Consider the following 17400-nt stretch of genomic DNA (forward strand, 5'->3'; position numbering starts at 1 on the left):
CAAGGATGATTTTCTGATGAACAGACAATTTTGTTCCGGTTTTGACTACATTTCATGTTAATTATAGTTAAATGTTGCTAACATAGAAACTTTTATTCAAATATTAGTTTTCAGTATATACAGGGTGAACGAGAGAATAAGTTCATTTCCTGAAATTTGTAACACCATGTAAAGTGTGCTAGATAATATAACGAATGTCTGCTTGAATAAAACCATACTTTTTTTATGAAAAATGTGTTTTTTGATTCGCACAAATTAAAGATGACCATTTTACTATAAAAATTTTTAAACTTCAGATATAATAAAAACACAAAAAAATCAATGACAGTATGGATCGGCAATTTAGAAGCCATCAAATCGGATATATCAAGAAAAAATTAATGTCTGGGTCGTTGATGTGAAGCCAGTATCGATCGAATAAGTATTGATTGATTTTCATTGTTTTTTATTTCTCCTTGTTACCGATTTCTTTTTTACTATTATCGCTGTGTTTTAAATTTTTACAATACATTAGTTCGCTTTAATTTAACTGTATATTCGAACTAATGACAGAGATCTATATAAATAAAAATTATGATGTTCGTTGGTAAGCGCATCACTTGAGAATGGTAAGACGGATTTGGCAAATTTTTTTTTTTTTAATGTTCGTAATAGTCCGATTAAGGTTTTTATGGAAAGAAAAATTGGAAGAGTTGGCTGTAAAATTTGAGAAAAACTGATTACAAACAAATTTATTGAAATTTCGACATGACAAAGTCTGTCGGGTCAGCCAGAAAGATCATAAATTACAAAAGAAAAGTTGTTTAGAAAAAATGGGACTAGTTTGATTCAAGGAAACATTTACTGTTTTAGTAGGTGTACCGTACAAGGTGTTGCAAAGTTTGGGAAAAAAGCTTTCAATGAAAATTGTTAGTTTAGCACTGTTACTGAAAAATAATCACATAATTAAAAAAACAATTAATTAAATTATTAATACTTCTGTTACAATTTTTCATTTTAATTAAAAATATCAAGGCAAAACGGTATTTTGAAACCTTTTGAGTAAACTAGCGAGATTCTTTCGTCGAAAGTGGGACATAATAATTATTTGAGTTTCAAATTAAGTTTACATGACGATAGATAGCCAAAATTGCCATAGAAAATATGTTTTAATGAAAATACTTTACTTTACCATACTAATCGTCACACCGTCGAGTAAACACCGAAAAACTGAAATGATATTTAATTTCGGGCTAAAAATCGGGACGCTTTTGGAGGGACGTCTGGCAACGCTGATTCCAAATCAAAAAAAATTTGCAGACCGTCGAAAAAGCTACTAACGTTTTGAAATATTTGTAAATTTCTTTAAGAATTATGAATATCCAACTGCTCAAAATAATAAAAGCTAAACCAGATATCTATTTCCAATTTTCATAACCCGTTTTAGGATATAGCCATACCTGTCGACTTGGTTTGTGCGGGTTCACAACTTGCAGCACCCTACCCTGATTCACCAAGAGAGCTTGCGAATCTCCCACCCAGGCTATGTACAATGATTTCTCCTTGGGTCGCAACAGAGCGACAACAGCTGTTGTGCCACTACTTAAATTCTGCAAAAAAAAACACAATTATATACCTAACCCATAAATACAATTTAAAAGAAACATTTTAATTAAAGAGGCATCCAGAAAAATAAAAAACTGGATTTCGTTCTAATGGATTGTGTAGAAAGAGATGTTTAAACTGGAGCACCCTGGTTTACTTTACACAGCTGTCTCTTGTTGGTATTACAATGGCTGAGTAAGAAATACACCCCTCCGTTGAATTATAAATACAGCCCAACAGAACAAAAATCCAATTTATATTTGATAAAAAGAAAACTATTTTTTATAAAATATACCCGAAGATACCCTAAGAAGAAAGACTTCTGTCAATGACCATTTTTTGGTTTGTCCAATAAGATTTGTGTATAATTATTTTCAAACCTTATGAACATGTATACAAGGTGATTCATTAACAATGGGAAAATCGAAAGCTGAAGATACCGCACGTGAAATGGTGACCATTGGAGCAAACATGCCTTATCCGAAAGTTGATAGTTTCAGAAATACAGGGTGTTATGGCCCTGTATGTCCAACATGAAATTTGATTCAAAACCTGAAAGAGCAATCATTTTTCCATTAATTATGTACTCTTGTTCCATTTCTGTACCTCAATGCGTTTTTGAGAAAAATCGATTTAACGATAATACGAGTCATGTGGTTCATGCACGGCAGAGCTCCACCGCATTTTTCTCGGCCAGTGTGTGAATATTTAGATGCAGTTTTACAAATCGCTGGATTGGCCATGTAAGCAGTTTTGCTTGGCCACCCAGAAGTCCAGACTTTAATTCTCTTGATTTTTCTATTTGGTCTCGAATGAAAGATATAGTTTACAAAGAATCTATTGGTTCACGTGAAGAGTTGTGGCAAAGAATACAAATCCAACGAAGTCAGACGCAATCCCAATATTACTCGAAGATCTCTCAGAAAACGTTGTGTAGAGTGTATCAGTGTCAACGGTAGATTCTCCGAACAATTACTTTAAATCATTGTTACGTATTTCCTTTGTTTTATTGTTAATTCTTGTAATAACATGAAGAAACACTTAGTTTGTTTCGCTTTTAATTTCTTGTATTATCAAAACATAGTGTTTGTTAAATTGATTTTTCTCGAAAACGTATCGAGATACCGAAATGAAACAAGGAAACATAATTAATGGAAAAATTATGGCTCCTTCAGGTTTTGAATCAAGTTTCATGTTAGACATACAGGGTATTTAGTTATTAACTAAATTTTCGGTAAAATTGGCTGTAAGTGGTGCCCTCTATAAACAAAGCTGAAATTGCAACACGCATCTTATTCCTCGCTTAAAAAAATATAGTTTCACAAATTTTCAAGTTCCTAACCTACATATTTTCACAATAATCGCAAAAAAATGAATTAAAATTTTAACTTTCAACACCCTGTATTTGCGAAACTATCGACTTTCGGATAAAGCATGTTTGCGCCAATGGAATCACCCTGTATATGTAATAACCTATAATTATGCATACAAAAAAATGTGGGCTGGGACCAGAGTATCCTACAATAATTTGACTCGCTCAATCCTAATCTAAAGTCAGTATTCCCGGATCAGTTCATGTTGTGACACCATCATCAAGAAACTCCTCTAGAAAGCAGTTTTTGAGATTTCAAACTGACTTGAGCAGCCAGTTAATAGAAAAACATTGGAGTTCATGATCTCAGTGCTATTTGAACAATTTTGTTCGCAAAAACTCACAATCACTGATCGTAGATCTATCTATCTATCTATCTATCTACGGACTCAATTCCTCAGAGTTTTGTAGCTATATTTCCTTCTCCTTCCACACCCCGCGTTATGGGGTTACCAGGTTATGGAGGCCTGCCAATTCTCAGTTATGTACTTTCGGACCGCTGATGTATGAGATCTATGTTTCTATAGAGTTTCATGGTTATACATACTCACACACTCTGGGTTACAAAATTACAGGGTTATTGGGTGAGGAAAGCTTGCCAATAGTGATGTGATTTCAGATACATGATTTATAAGATCCATGTTTACATAAAGTTTTTTGGTTCTAGTCACACACATCCTGAGTTATGGGGTTATGGCATTATGGGGTCATGGGGTTATAAAGTTACGGGGTTACGGGGTTATGGTGCAATAAGACCATAAATTCGAATATTTTACCAATCTGTGACTATTCAAGTCAATTTTTAAATCTCAATTACCGCTTTCTAGAGCAGTGTCTTGATGTTAGGGTCAAAATATGAAATGATTCGGGAATTCTAACTTTAGATTGGCATTTGGATGGTATAGTCCATGAGCCAACTCACTTTTCTCTGTGGAGCTGTGTTATTACTATGTAATAGTTAAAGAGCCCAAACTGTTTATTTTTTTAAATATAGGCTACAAAGTTTTATTATTCCTTTTTGATTATTCTAATTTATTCATATATTTTTTTAAATAATCGGGTTTTTTTCATTTTTTTTTTTGGGCCACACCTCCACATTTTTGTTTATAACACTGACTTCTCTTTTGAAAAAAAAATGATCTGTCTGTTTTATCACTTAACATTTCTATCTCGTGTATTTTTTGTTTGTTTTTAACTATTTGAATAATAATAAAGCATGATCAGCCTTTTCATAGTCCGTCTGCTAAGATTAAGTTAAACTACGATAATATGGTTTCAAGTCTGGTGACCAAACCGGCCAGCGAATAGGGCCATTGTTAATAATCCATCTACGTAATTTGTAAAAAAAAATAAGTAACTAAAAAACAATAAAACTCAACAGCCAAGCATTTGCTGATGTTCAAATAAACTTTTTTCCCTATTTTTGGCCAGATAATTGCCTGTAGAATTTTGACAGTACAATACTGCACCACTCTGTACATAATTTTGTTGTATTTTGATATTTTTACACCAGATGCATTAAAAATCGATCAAAAAGTTGTGGATCAAGCATTTTTGTCCCTTTTTGTCTCATCTTCATATATTCCGACTTCAATATAAAGAAGTACGTAAAAAACACATACTGTCGGTGCTTCATCTAACATATACTAACCTCAACTTTACACTTATCGGTAAATAAAGCGTCTGTTTTACAAAAGGCATCAAGCAAGGCCTGTTCGGGGTTGTTAACAAAGTGTTTGTTTTCGGCAAGGAACTGATGCAGGTGGGCAGAACTGTAGGCGGCGGCGTCGTGTCCCGCATGACCATCGAATACTGCATAATAACTGGACGGACTAGCTTCCTGAAAAGAGACAATTTTTTACAGAAAATGTTAACAAGGGCAGCTTAAATCAAATGAGATGACTATTTTTTTTTTTGGGGAGTACTAGAAAGAGTTTACCAGGGTCATAAAAATGCCTGAAGGTTAAATATTTGTCAGTACTAGGAAGAAAATTTGTAAAAAACTTTAACGTTCTATAATTTATCGAACAGTAGCTTCTTCAAGCTACTTTCGTTTAATTCATATACAGAGTACCTAAAAAATGAGTAAAAATTAACGATTTAGATCAAGTTACCAACATTAAAAAATATATACAGGGTGTTAATTAAGTATGTACGATAAATTCAATACGATTATTTGAGTGATTTTAAGACAAAAAGTTCATGTAAACATTGGTACGCAGATGCTTCGTTTTGAAGATACAGGGTTTAAACTTTTGTAAAAAAATTGCTATTTACTAATTATCTTAAATACCCTTTACCCAATTTTGTTATAATTTGGCAGTGTTATTTGTAGTGTTAAGGGGTTAATTTAATCTCAACTTGATTAGATTGTCCAGTAGCATCCCGAGCGGGACTTTAACAAATATTTTTGACAAAAAAAATATACGCCACTAACTTTTTTGTAATTTTTATATATTTTTTGAATTAAGCAACTAAAGATACAACTTTTTGGTCTCTTGAATGTTTTTCGTATCTTGGTTAATTTTTGGAAAAAAAGAAATAAAATCCACTTGCATATCCCTGGACCACACAGGAAACTGGGAAAAATTTTTTTTAGAAAGTATCATTTTTTTATAATTTGTCATTAATAACAAGTAATATCTAAATAACATAAAGTACAAATAACTGCCAAATTACAACAAAATTGGGTAAAACGAATTTAAGATTTACAAAATAGCAATTTTTTTACAAAAGTTTAACATCCTGTAGCCTCAAAACGAAGCATCTGTGGACCAATGTTTATATGAATTTTTTGTCTTAAAATCACTCAAATAATCGTTTGTTGAATTTATTGTACATACTTAATTAACACCCTGTATATTAATTTTTTATGATAAATCAATCACATTTTAGAGTATTCGCCATGAAATTTGGTGTAACGGAGTTATTGGAATAGCCAAAGGTTAATATAAGTAAGCTAAGTAATTCTTTTCCAAAAAGGAAGAGGTTGTTAAGAATACCTGTCTTAAATTTTTTTGGCACATTTTTTATTCTTACCAATTTTGTTAAAAAGCAGCTGTTTTATAAAATGTCACTTTATTTACTTCAAAATTAACTTTATTATATTACGTATTGCATTAATCAACAAATCAGATTTATGGTTGGCAAAGTCAACTGAGCTCAATTTAAATATATGTTTATTTTCTCTCGATTTCTTTAAAAAGTGGTTACCAATCTGGTAACCACTTTCACGCCATTTACACAGATTTTTCCAATGTTTTTGATGGAATCAATCACAAAATACTGTTATTGGAACTTCAAGAACTGAGGAATATTTGACATGTTATAAACAAATAATTCAAATAAAACATTGTCTATCAAGTGAATTATATTTCTTTCTTCCTCCTTTCTAGTATTCCTCAAAGGTCTCAGTTAGGCCCTTTATCACTAAACTTATTCATTAATGACTATAATAACTGTGTTGATTACAGTTATTTTCTTTTATTTGCTGATGATTTAAAACTATTCATAATGGTATCAACTTCAAAAGACCATCCACTAACTGATTTGGAGCAATCAAAATCAATTCAAAGCAAAATTGTATAGAATTGTATAGAATTCTTATTGAAAATTGTGTTAATTACAAAGTAGTGTTCTTACTGATAGACCTTTTTGACTGAAATCGTGCAAAAAAAGATACAATAAGAATTCTAATAATTGTAGTAAAGTAATTCAACAAATTGGATAAACCAAAGGACATCCACCGAAGTTCTTCAGCCAACATTAAAATATTTGGCTCTTCCTTCCAGAAAACTAAAAACCCTTTTTTCTTTGGAACGAAGCATTGTAGTAACATACAGCCAGTATACCTTTTTTACAGTAAATAAATTAAATAAAATAAAAAAAATAAATAAATTTACGTTACATTATATTATATTCATTAAAAAAATAAATCTTCAACTACTCCAAAAACCTGTCTACACAAAATTTCATTAAAATATCTAGAACAGTAATAATTATCAAAAAAAAAATTAACATTTTTTTTTTAAATGCCTATAACTGTTTAAAGCAGCAAAATTGTACTATGGTAAGCCAATTTAAACCAGTTCATTTTTCACACAAGGAAGCTACCCTTGAAGACACATTGAGGACACCCTGTATAAGTTAACAATGCTTGGTGTGCAGCATTTTGACACTAACCTGAATATTGAACATAGTATTTAGGTCGTGTATGACGACATGGCGATCTTCCATTCGCCTCCTTGAGTTTTTGACAGCGTACACGCTGGTTGGGAAGTATGGGGTTCCGGGAGAGGGCAAGGAGCATAGCATACTATTGTCCAGGTAACGGAGACATACTTCGTTCGTCTTGGCCATTACGGTTTGCATTAACTTCAAGGGTTCGTAGGCTGAAACAAAATTAAAATAAACAATGAGACAACCATAGAAAGTGCGTGTCTGAGTTTTAATTATATGCACCTTTTAGTTATTTATAACTTTGCAGACAAACATGTGTTAGTATTTATTTTATGTTTTCTTTACTAACTTTTCTTCAAATTAACCTAAATACAAAACCCGAAACTAGTTTTATTTTACTTGCATGATTCACGTGATGCTCTGAAAATGCATGTAATACCTTTGTAATTTGTGAAACATAAGTCTGAGTCATTTGTTATTTATAATTTACCGAGTTGTGGCAGCCGGTAGACAACTCTTGTATAAAAAATAGATTATTTTTTTATTGCCTCGATTGTAAGCGCCTCTATTAATTCTAAATAATTCGATTCGAGACAACTATTTTGGGTCTACAAGTCTCTGACCTGTCTTGACACCCACGTGGATTTTAAAACATAATGTAAATGTAGGTGATAGTTTTTTAAATATTTTATTCATAATACAACATACCTACACATAAATAAATTGCTATGATTTTATTATCGGTCATTTTAAATGTCTAAAAAGAAATTTTCTTATTGTATTTTGGTTTTTAAAGAATTTGCCTGATATTATTTATTAAAATTAAAGTGTCATATAAACTTTTAAAAAATAAAGAAATTTAATTAAATAATTTTTCACTTTCAAACCGTTTTATTTAAATAATAACAAAACATCGTGAAAATATTTCTTTGAGGTTATGTACGGGGAAACTGCTAATTCCCAGAACCAGAAATACCTACTAGCACTTCAAGTCGTGTGCCGCATTTAGGTACCTATTTTTTTCTTAAATTATTCCTTAGATAATGACTAAAAAATTAATTAATGATGACAAAAAAATGTTTTATAGCTGTTTTACATTGACAATTTATTGATCAATTAATTGATGAAGTCGCTTGGACAAGAAATTGGACAAGTGTAATACACCAAATCAGCTGTCAAATAACTTCATCAATTTATTCATCAAGTTCTTGACGAATTAAAGCATGTTCTAATTTTCGTTGAAAGATTCCCAGAAGAAGAACCCAAGATTCGTTGAAAAACAACGGAGTTACAGACTATCAAAGTTGACGGCAACAAATTCATAAGAAATATTGTTAGTCAGTCAGTGGGTCGCTTGATTTTTCGGCGAGTCGTGGCGCGGCGGAAAGGTGGGGGAAGCGAACGACAGCGAGTCCGAAGAAAATGATGATAATATTCTTAGTCCTGCCGTTAAAATAGCGAAATTCGCTTGAAAATAATATATTTAAGTCTATAACTCCGTTGTTTTTCAACGAATCTAGACGATTTTTTTTAACTTAAAGTTCTTTGCATAAGCTTTCCGAATATGTAATAATATATAACTATATCACGCACGTGTGTCGTGTATTTCATTTTACAACTAAGGCTAAAAATAAAAAATAAAAAATATCAGGTTGCTCTTTTGAAATTAAAAAAAAAAATGATAGATTTCAATGTATTATTATGAAATCTAACATGAAAAAAATCAGTGCGATTGTGGAAGATGCTCGGGATCGTCCAGACTAATAATTAGTTAATTTGTTTATAAGGCCATAATTTGTAAACTATTCAACTTACCGATTCCAGATTTCGTGTGAGTTATTAGACAATGATAAGGAATGAGAGGATGCGATGCCAAAACGTTCTGGTAATAATAACGCAGTTATAAATGTTTGATTCAAGTTATAAATAAACTTCTTCTGTTTATAACTTTTGATCTAATCAATATTTCTTTACGCTCAAGGGCTAGTTTGTAGGTCTTTTGAAGACGAAAAAAAGTACTTTACTGTTTTCTCGTGAAAATGAACGGAAAAAGGTTATAAGCAAAAAACGTAAATTTACGTAAAAATTATACAATTAACCACCCTGTAAACAATCTTCCCCTCATTTTTATGACTGTGGAAACTAATATGTTATTGTACATAATATTTAGCATCTATAGTGATAAATTCAGCATGCCGAAACAAAAAGTCGCAAAATGGTAATTTCCCAGCTCTTTTTCCTGGCCTAAGTGTTCTTTACCGTTTAAACTTTTACTTAATTTTTTAATTTAATAAAGTTTATTGACATTGTTCACTCATACAGAACTTTCCTTTGTCTCTGACCTTACTTTATTGGAGGTACGCAAAACGCATATATTATAAAGAACTTGGCGATTTTAGCTTAACACAAATATAACATTTTATTTTATATTTTATACTAAGAAACAGTAACATATTTAGGTGCACATAGTTAAATTCATTTACAAAAGAAACTTGTAGATTGATAATAATAACTCACCATGTTACTCAACAATTTCGTACCAGTTCTCAACTCCTATTTTTTAACAAATTAAGTTTAATCATACCAAAATGTAAGGGTTTTCTTAAATGAAATGGGCAATTCAAGTAATTAAGGAATGACGCCAAGGCTTATTGTCATTTGTACTGTCACTTGGGATTTGGAGTAAACTGTTTTGAAACGTAATAATTCAGCGCCTTCTACAAATTCTTAATTTTTTTATTTTCAAAAACGGAAATAAAGAAAGTAAACCGGAAATGGGCATTCTTGAAATGTTTGTATTTATTAATCAAAATATTTATTAGTCATGTTTTACAGCCGATTTGTCACTTTATTGTTAATTGCCTTAAATAGCATAAAGCTTTTTGAAAACACCGAGGTAGGTATAGGGTAAATTAAATACGAACGTGTATCATGTATTTAAAATAAATTACGTTATGTTTCAGATAAAATTGGATTTCTGCGAAATAAGTCCAATAAAGTAAATTCCCTGTGAATAGAATAAAAGAATTAGTGCAAGTCATTCATATCATTCACGATTTTCGCCACGTTTTACGCAGAAAATCACAGTAAATCACTGCTATACATTTAATGACCCACACTCGTTTTCTCCGTTGTAACGGAAGTCAATAATTAATTATTATGCAGCAGGCTATGTTTCCGCATCCGTCTGGTTGAGCGCGGCACGAAAATAAGGAAAGTGCGTAATTCAACACAAAAAAGCTAATAATCATTTAAATGTATGTTAGGATATTTACACTCCGCTGCTGATTCAGTTTCTATTTCGCAAATGGAATTGTGACATCCAGATAAATAAATGTGTAATTATGAGGATTGTCGGGTAGATACATTACTCACGAACTGCAAACCTTAAATATTCTTATTAAGGTAAATGGATGGATTTCCCTTATCGACACGTACCAGTCGGAACCACACGCCGTTTTACTTTTTTTTGTATGTAAAACGCAAGACTAACTCAACGACCACAGTATAATTATACAAAACCTATTATTATAAGCAGCAGACGAAATTGTCACGTCCTTGTTACACACAAAACAATCTTCAGGGCATGTTGTATTTAAGATTACAATTGAAACACCTGCGACGAGAAAATTTGTAACTGGAAACGTGAAAAACTGAACAATACCGAACCCGATATTATTTTCAACTAGTCAAAGTGGTTGCTTTTTGTCGAGACACTTCCAGACGTCGAGTCTCGTCTATTTTTAAATTAAAAAAGGCATCCGGAAGTTCTAGATATATACATATGTTTATGAATAGAATTATGAAAGATATTAGTTTAGAAAAGGACGCATTATTTTTTTATTTGGAAAATCACGCGATTAGAATAAAAACAACTCATACGTAAATTTTCGTCGTAGTAGTGAATTGAAAATGAAAAAAGGAACCCAGTTGCGGATAACCACTTCCTCTCCAAGAAGCATACATTCAAACACACACAGTCATTGCAGTCTACAAATTGTAGTGTATAATTTCACGCTGATAAAATCTGAAAATAGTGTAACTATTTCTTGTATAAGCTCGGAGTAATTACATGTAGATTTCTTACCATTGTCTGATGGGTTGAATCCACATAAAATGGGTTGTTTCTTGCATGCTTTCCTTATTTCTTCTATTACAATTTTTATGAGCGGTCCAATAAGATTTGCCGGACATTGTCTAAAAAATAAAAAAAAAATATTTCTTAGGTTCAATTCAAAGATATATCATAGGAAAATATCAAAAAATATGGAGGAAAATCTGATAATTCAAAGAAAACGAGCAAATAAAGAAAATCATTTGTGAACATTCTAAATTTTCTACAATTAATAAACAGTAAAGCATTCTCTAAGGGGAAAATATGCCACTAATTTTTAATGAATAATAGAAAAATTCACAAACACTTAAAAATATATTTTTCATTTCCCCAAACAGAGCTGAGCAAAATACTTTCAAAATGTATTTAAAATACAAAGTACAAAATACTAGAACGAAAGTATTTTAAAATAGGTAATTAAAAACACAATACTTCTTTGGCAAAGTACTTTAAATATAAATTATTGAGTATTTAAAATAGTATTTTAAGTATGTTAAATATTAGAAATACTGAAAATTTTCACAGTATATGAAATATTTTCGTGAAATATTAAATCTGATGTGATTTAAAAAAATATATTGTATGTTCAAGGCAAACCCTATTTCAAGATGATCAAAAAATTAAAAAAAAACTAGACATAAGTCTGGAAACAGTAGTTTTTATTTGGATTACTGAGATGCAGAATATTTAATTCCCACATAATTTTTTATTAGTTTTTCTTAGAATAGCCCACTAATGATAAAAGAAATTAATTTTAAATTTTGATGATTGACTACTGATGATAGTGACCTAAAACGTAGTAGACAAAATTGCAATAACACAAGCGCACATTGCAGAATGCAGAGTAGAATGCACTAAATCTAGCTGTGCAGGTGCGTATTTTTTTTTTAGCACCTGTACAAGTTGCCAGTCGTAACAGGCAAAAAGTATTTGTTCTTGGTAGGTATTTTGAGTAACTTAAATACTTCGAGTAATTTACAAATACTCAAGTGTATTTAAATTATTTTTAGAAGATTTTTAAATACTTTTTTAAAATACAAAATACTTACGAAATACTTAAGTATTTGAAATACAAAATATTTTTGGGGTTATAACAAAAGTATTTTAATTACAAAATACAAAGTACAGTATACAAAATACTATTTTACAATTTAAAATACTATTTGGTATTTTTTTGTCAGAATAGTATCTGTCCCCAAATTTGGTACACTTGTATCTTGCATTTATACCAAGAATTTAAAAGTTTTTTTTGTGAAATCACTAAGTAAATCCCTGAAGTATATTTACGTTTACTTTTGATATATTTAATGTTTTATTTTAATAAAACTTTGTTTAATATTCAATTTTTTTTTCTCGTAAGAAACTTCTCATTGCTCATAATTTTCTCAGTATTATAATAAAAAATAAGCTTATATACAGAGTGCCCCATAACGAATTGTACATAGAGGAAGAGGCGATTTGTGACAACATAATAATGTGATCTGGCCAAACTTATCTCAGTGCAAAAGTTGATAGTAACCGAGATACAGGGTGTCAAATGAATATAAATGAAAAACTCTGCAGAAACTCAACAGTAATCGAAAACCTAACACTAATTAAATTACAAGTTTGGCATAAACTTGTTTTGAAAGCATTTTTCATTGTCTCCGTTTTTTAATTGCAGGACTACTTAGATAAAGTTCATCTACAGTTTAAATCACATATAGGTATACTTTTTTTATGTAAAAGTGATGGAAAAAGAGATGTTGCTATCAGAAAATAAGATAGGTAGTGTATAGCAAAAAATTTGTGAACTACAAAAGTTCAAAGAGACAAAGTAATAAGTGGGCGCCCTCTAGAATGTAAACCAAAATTCTGAGGATATTTTAATTTTTCATGTCAAAAAACCCACGGATATCAAATTTTGTTTAAAAACATCAATTATAAGGTTATTTAAAAACATTGAAAATCAAATTTTGATTTTGACACCCTGTAACTCGGTTACTATCAGCTTTTGGAATAAGGTAAGTTCGGCCAGATCACATAATTATGACGTCAAAAATCACCTGTTACTCCATGTATAATTCATTATGTGACACCCTGTATATAATATTTTTTCACCACTTAGCCAATATTTTTTACTATAATTAGATGGCAATGTCATATTAATTTATTAATTAAAACTAAATTGGCATGAAAAATATTTAAAAAACTAAAGTAAAAAAACACATTCTATGCGTATGTCGTCCTGCCACGTGATTTGAAGTTGACCTTTAAATGACATTAAAGTAATTTCTTTCCAGAGTATAACATTGACGACTTTATTTAACTCAAAGCAAATAACTGCGAGAATTTTTTTTTGGAATATACATACACTGTTAGATATGACCTAAGAAACACATTTCCGTAATGAAAAATAATACTAAGAAATACAAGTACAAATTTATTTCAAGTAAATACAAAATATAACACAGCATTTTTGAAATCAAACAATCTTTCTAATAAAAAAATACAGTTACTCTGATTTCATTTTACATTTTTTTTCCTGACGGTTTTACAATAAGTCATAGCAGTTAATTTTTAAAATGATGAACAAACACGATTTAGGTGTGCAAGCACGTGTCAAAAAACATTAAACTCATCATGCAAACTAAACTTATTATTATAATACCCCTTTATATCGATTTACATGGAAAATGTTTAAAAACATCCATGAGAATTGGTCGGTTAAGGAAACACAAAATTTGATCGACATCTCTAAAATGTTAGCAAACGATCTTTTGACTCTTAACTGAAACAAAAAAATGATCTCTTCTTTTTGTAACGCGTGACTCTAAGTTTTTTTTTTTGGCAAAACGCCCCTCCCTCGCGACGGAAATCGGAAAAATACGCGATAAACTCAAGGCAGGTGCACTCAAGCTTTCCCACCCATTTTGTATGTTCCCCAATTATGAATTTGCATCGATTCACACACAGTACAGATCGTGCAGCTTCATTTTTAATGCCTCGGGAAATTGGCAGTAAAACTGCGCCCAATTTTCATCCCCACATTGCTGTTTAAAGGACAACAAAACATTCTTAATAATTTCTTTAAGATCCACTCTGATGTTTATCCACGAAGCTGCCGCGTCACAGAAAAATATGAAATAGTTCTTATTAAACTCTGGATGTCGTATTATAATTTCGCACAATCCTCGAAAAGCTAAGTCTTTTTCGTCAGAGTCTCGTACGTTTCTAATTAACATGCAACAGTTTTTTACTATCACATCCATTTCAGGCACTGTAATGTCTGGGCACACGAAAAATATGATGCACAACGAAATTGCCACCGTTTTATGCATGGTTCGTGCCATAGCTGGGGCACGAAGGATGTGCACAAAAGCATTTAGGATTTCTGGAAGAAACTGTTGAATATTACTTCCCATAACCGAACACAATTTTCCTATAACCCAAGCAGCATTATTGCAGACTCCGTCTGTATGTTCGTCTAGATTCTTAATAATAAGAGGAATATACTCGCTGACGTTCGAAGCCAAAAAGGGGTAGCATAATCCAATCAACTCCCCGTACAAAGCGATAGACGTCTGACGAATTAAATTCGACCCATCCTGCATTGTCGTGTATAACAAATAAATCAAATTACTATTCGTAACATACTTTACAAAATGGGTCTTTAATCCTAGAGCCATGCTGTATAAAACGTCATGAGCTACATTCATGGGTTCCTTATCTGGCGGGTCATATTCATTTGGGTACTGCTGATAATTTATACACGCGATTAATGTGTCATTGATCAACTGCAAGCAATGTAAGTAAACCGTTTCCGAGTATGGCAAAAAAGACACCTCTAAAGCGGGAATGACATTAGACAAACATTCTAAAACAGCTATAAAGTGATCGTCGTAAAAGTTGTGAAGTTCTGTAAATTTATTCATCAGTGGGGGCAATAACTTGCTGACGTATTCCTCTTTGCTTAAGTGATTTCCAACAGACTGGGCTAGAACACCAATAGCATCGTATAGCAAATACAAACTCCTACAGTGAAACCTCTCAAAACCATATTTAAATCCCTCTAATATGAAATCGATGTATGGAATAAGCTTCAGCTGCGCTTCCTCTTGAAATATGCAAAAAGCAGATATTGCTGCACGTTGTACTCTTTTATTTTCATCAACGAAATGCTTCAGTAAAATCGTCATGACAGGCACGAAAAATTCTTCTGGATTGTCAGCTCTAACACTAACAATCCAACCGACGTACCGACTTAGAGTCCAGCAAGTTATGACTCGAACAACAGAATGCTCATCACTCATAGAACAGATCAAATATCGTATTAAATCTGGTAGTTCAGACTTCAACCCTAACATACAGCCTTCGGCTATAGCACCCAGGGCTAGTATGGCAGATTCCTTCACCAAATAGTCTGTATTACGCAGCATTTCGCTTATGAGAGGTATCAAAAGTGGCAATAGTTCTTCGCCAAACTTGCAGGCGATGGAATCCAAAGAGGCAGCACTACACTTTCTTAGTGTCCAACCTACATAAAAATCATCAAAGTCATCATTGGATCCTTCAAAGTCTTCATCGCTGAAGTACTCTTCGCCATCACCAACATTTCTTTCTTTCATGTGGAACGGGGAAATGTCCTTAGACAAATCCTTATTATTAGCATCTGCTCCTAGGCTATCCTTAATCATATTCAATTCCGTCAATGAATACTTCATGTTTTTTAAAAGAATTGGTAAGAGTTTTTCAATGTAAGGCGACAAAATATCCCTGCAAGTATTTAATTTCGTGGTGGCTAACCAAAACTCGCATGCTTGCAAGGCAACATCCTGATCTTCGTGATGGCATTTTTCCATCAAATAGCAAATGATATCGTGCAAATGCGGCAATAAAGTCTGTTCTTGATTTTCTACGTAAATAACAAATGTATGGCAAATATGTTTTTGTAAATCCACATCGTCTACATTAGCTAACTGCATGACATTCCTTAAATAAGCCCCCAAGTCTATAGATTGCTTCATAACCTGGAAATAGTCCTGTAGGAATTGATTTGTAAGTCGAACGATATCTTGACGCATTGTACACTTTTCTATAGCTACATACTCTACGAATTTTGGAAATACTTCTTTGGTTATCCTATAGATATCATCTTGAGGTTTTTGGCTAGTTATTAATTCTTCGCATACTTTAAATAGTGTTGTAAGAGCAATTTCACTGTATTCATCCTGTATGACAAAAGTCTTAACTAAGAATTGAATCAATTCAGGCCAAGTCTTCAAATTGTCTTTAGCAATAATAACAATAACATTACTTATGCTCATGCGGACTTCCCGAGAAGGATCTTTTAATAATCGCAGACATTCATTTTTAATTTTTGCACAATCTTCTTGGTTAAAACTATTATAGACTAACAAAATATTGTTTTTGAGCAGAATCCCACTAAGAGATCTTATATCTTCTGAATATGAAGAACTTCCTAGTATGAATAAGAGGTAATTGGAAAAATCTGTCAGATTTTGCATTACATTAAGCCTGTCTTGTACTGTTTTTTGGGCCTCACTGTTTGGCACAAGGGCTAATTGTAAAGTTTCCTCAATGTTCTTAAGGATGCTTTCCTGAGGCCTCCACTCTCCCCAGTTCATTTTAAGCCCATAAGAGATCTGTAAAAAACGTCACAATAGGTTATGTTGCAAATAAATTCTTCTTCCAAGTCTCACCAAAACGTTAAAAAATCTGTTTTTTTGAAGTTGGCATATTTACTTACCCAGCAAGTGATAACAACAAAAAGATAAGTTATCTTTATTGCAATTATTTGTACAAATTATGAACTTTATTGACAACCGGCTTCGGGAGAACACAAGCAAAGCAAAACGACCAAGTGAGCATTCAGTGCGCAGGCGTCACACGGTCGAGTCAATGAAATCCCGGGGCGACGGATTCTGCACACTGGCAAAATACAGGGGAGACTCGCAAATGAGTAAACAAAAAATGTAAAATTGATGTAAGATTGAAAATAAAAAGACACGTCCTCTGCCTATATACTAAAACATATATTAAAAATATCTGATAAATATGAAATGCGTTAATAGTATATGCCGTGCCTGATAAAAAAAACTTGGTAATTTGTTAAAAGCTCAAGTTATCTAATTACTTAATCCCAAGCTTA

At 31.9% G+C, this 17400-nt stretch overlaps 1 protein-coding gene and 1 pseudogene across 4 annotated transcripts in view; both read right to left on the reverse strand.

Moving 5' to 3' along the window:
• Nucleotides 1-17400, reverse strand: part of LOC108903690 (mucin-2) — a 288133-nt gene that overhangs the window by 267599 nt on the left and 3134 nt on the right. For 3 of the 4 annotated variants that reach the window (XM_018705949.2, XM_023456214.1, XM_023456212.1), the window contains exons 2-5: nt 11223-11332; nt 7139-7347; nt 4608-4796; nt 1440-1589 (exon numbers count right to left, since the gene is read on the reverse strand). In XM_018705949.2, coding sequence (XP_018561465.1) covers nt 1440-1589; nt 4608-4796; nt 7139-7347; nt 11223-11332 — 658 coding nt within the window. Of the gene's footprint in view, nt 1-1439; nt 1590-4607; nt 4797-7138; nt 7348-7417; nt 7522-11222; nt 11333-17400 lie in introns of those variants that run through there. The other variant, XM_023456216.1, reaches the window with a different exon arrangement.
• On the reverse strand, nt 13706-17086 carry LOC108903692 (annotated as a pseudogene).

Source organism: Anoplophora glabripennis, unplaced genomic scaffold (assembly GCF_000390285.2).
Source record: "Anoplophora glabripennis isolate ALB-LARVAE unplaced genomic scaffold, Agla_2.0 scaffold70, whole genome shotgun sequence".
Classification (NCBI taxonomy): domain Eukaryota; kingdom Metazoa; phylum Arthropoda; class Insecta; order Coleoptera; family Cerambycidae; genus Anoplophora; species Anoplophora glabripennis.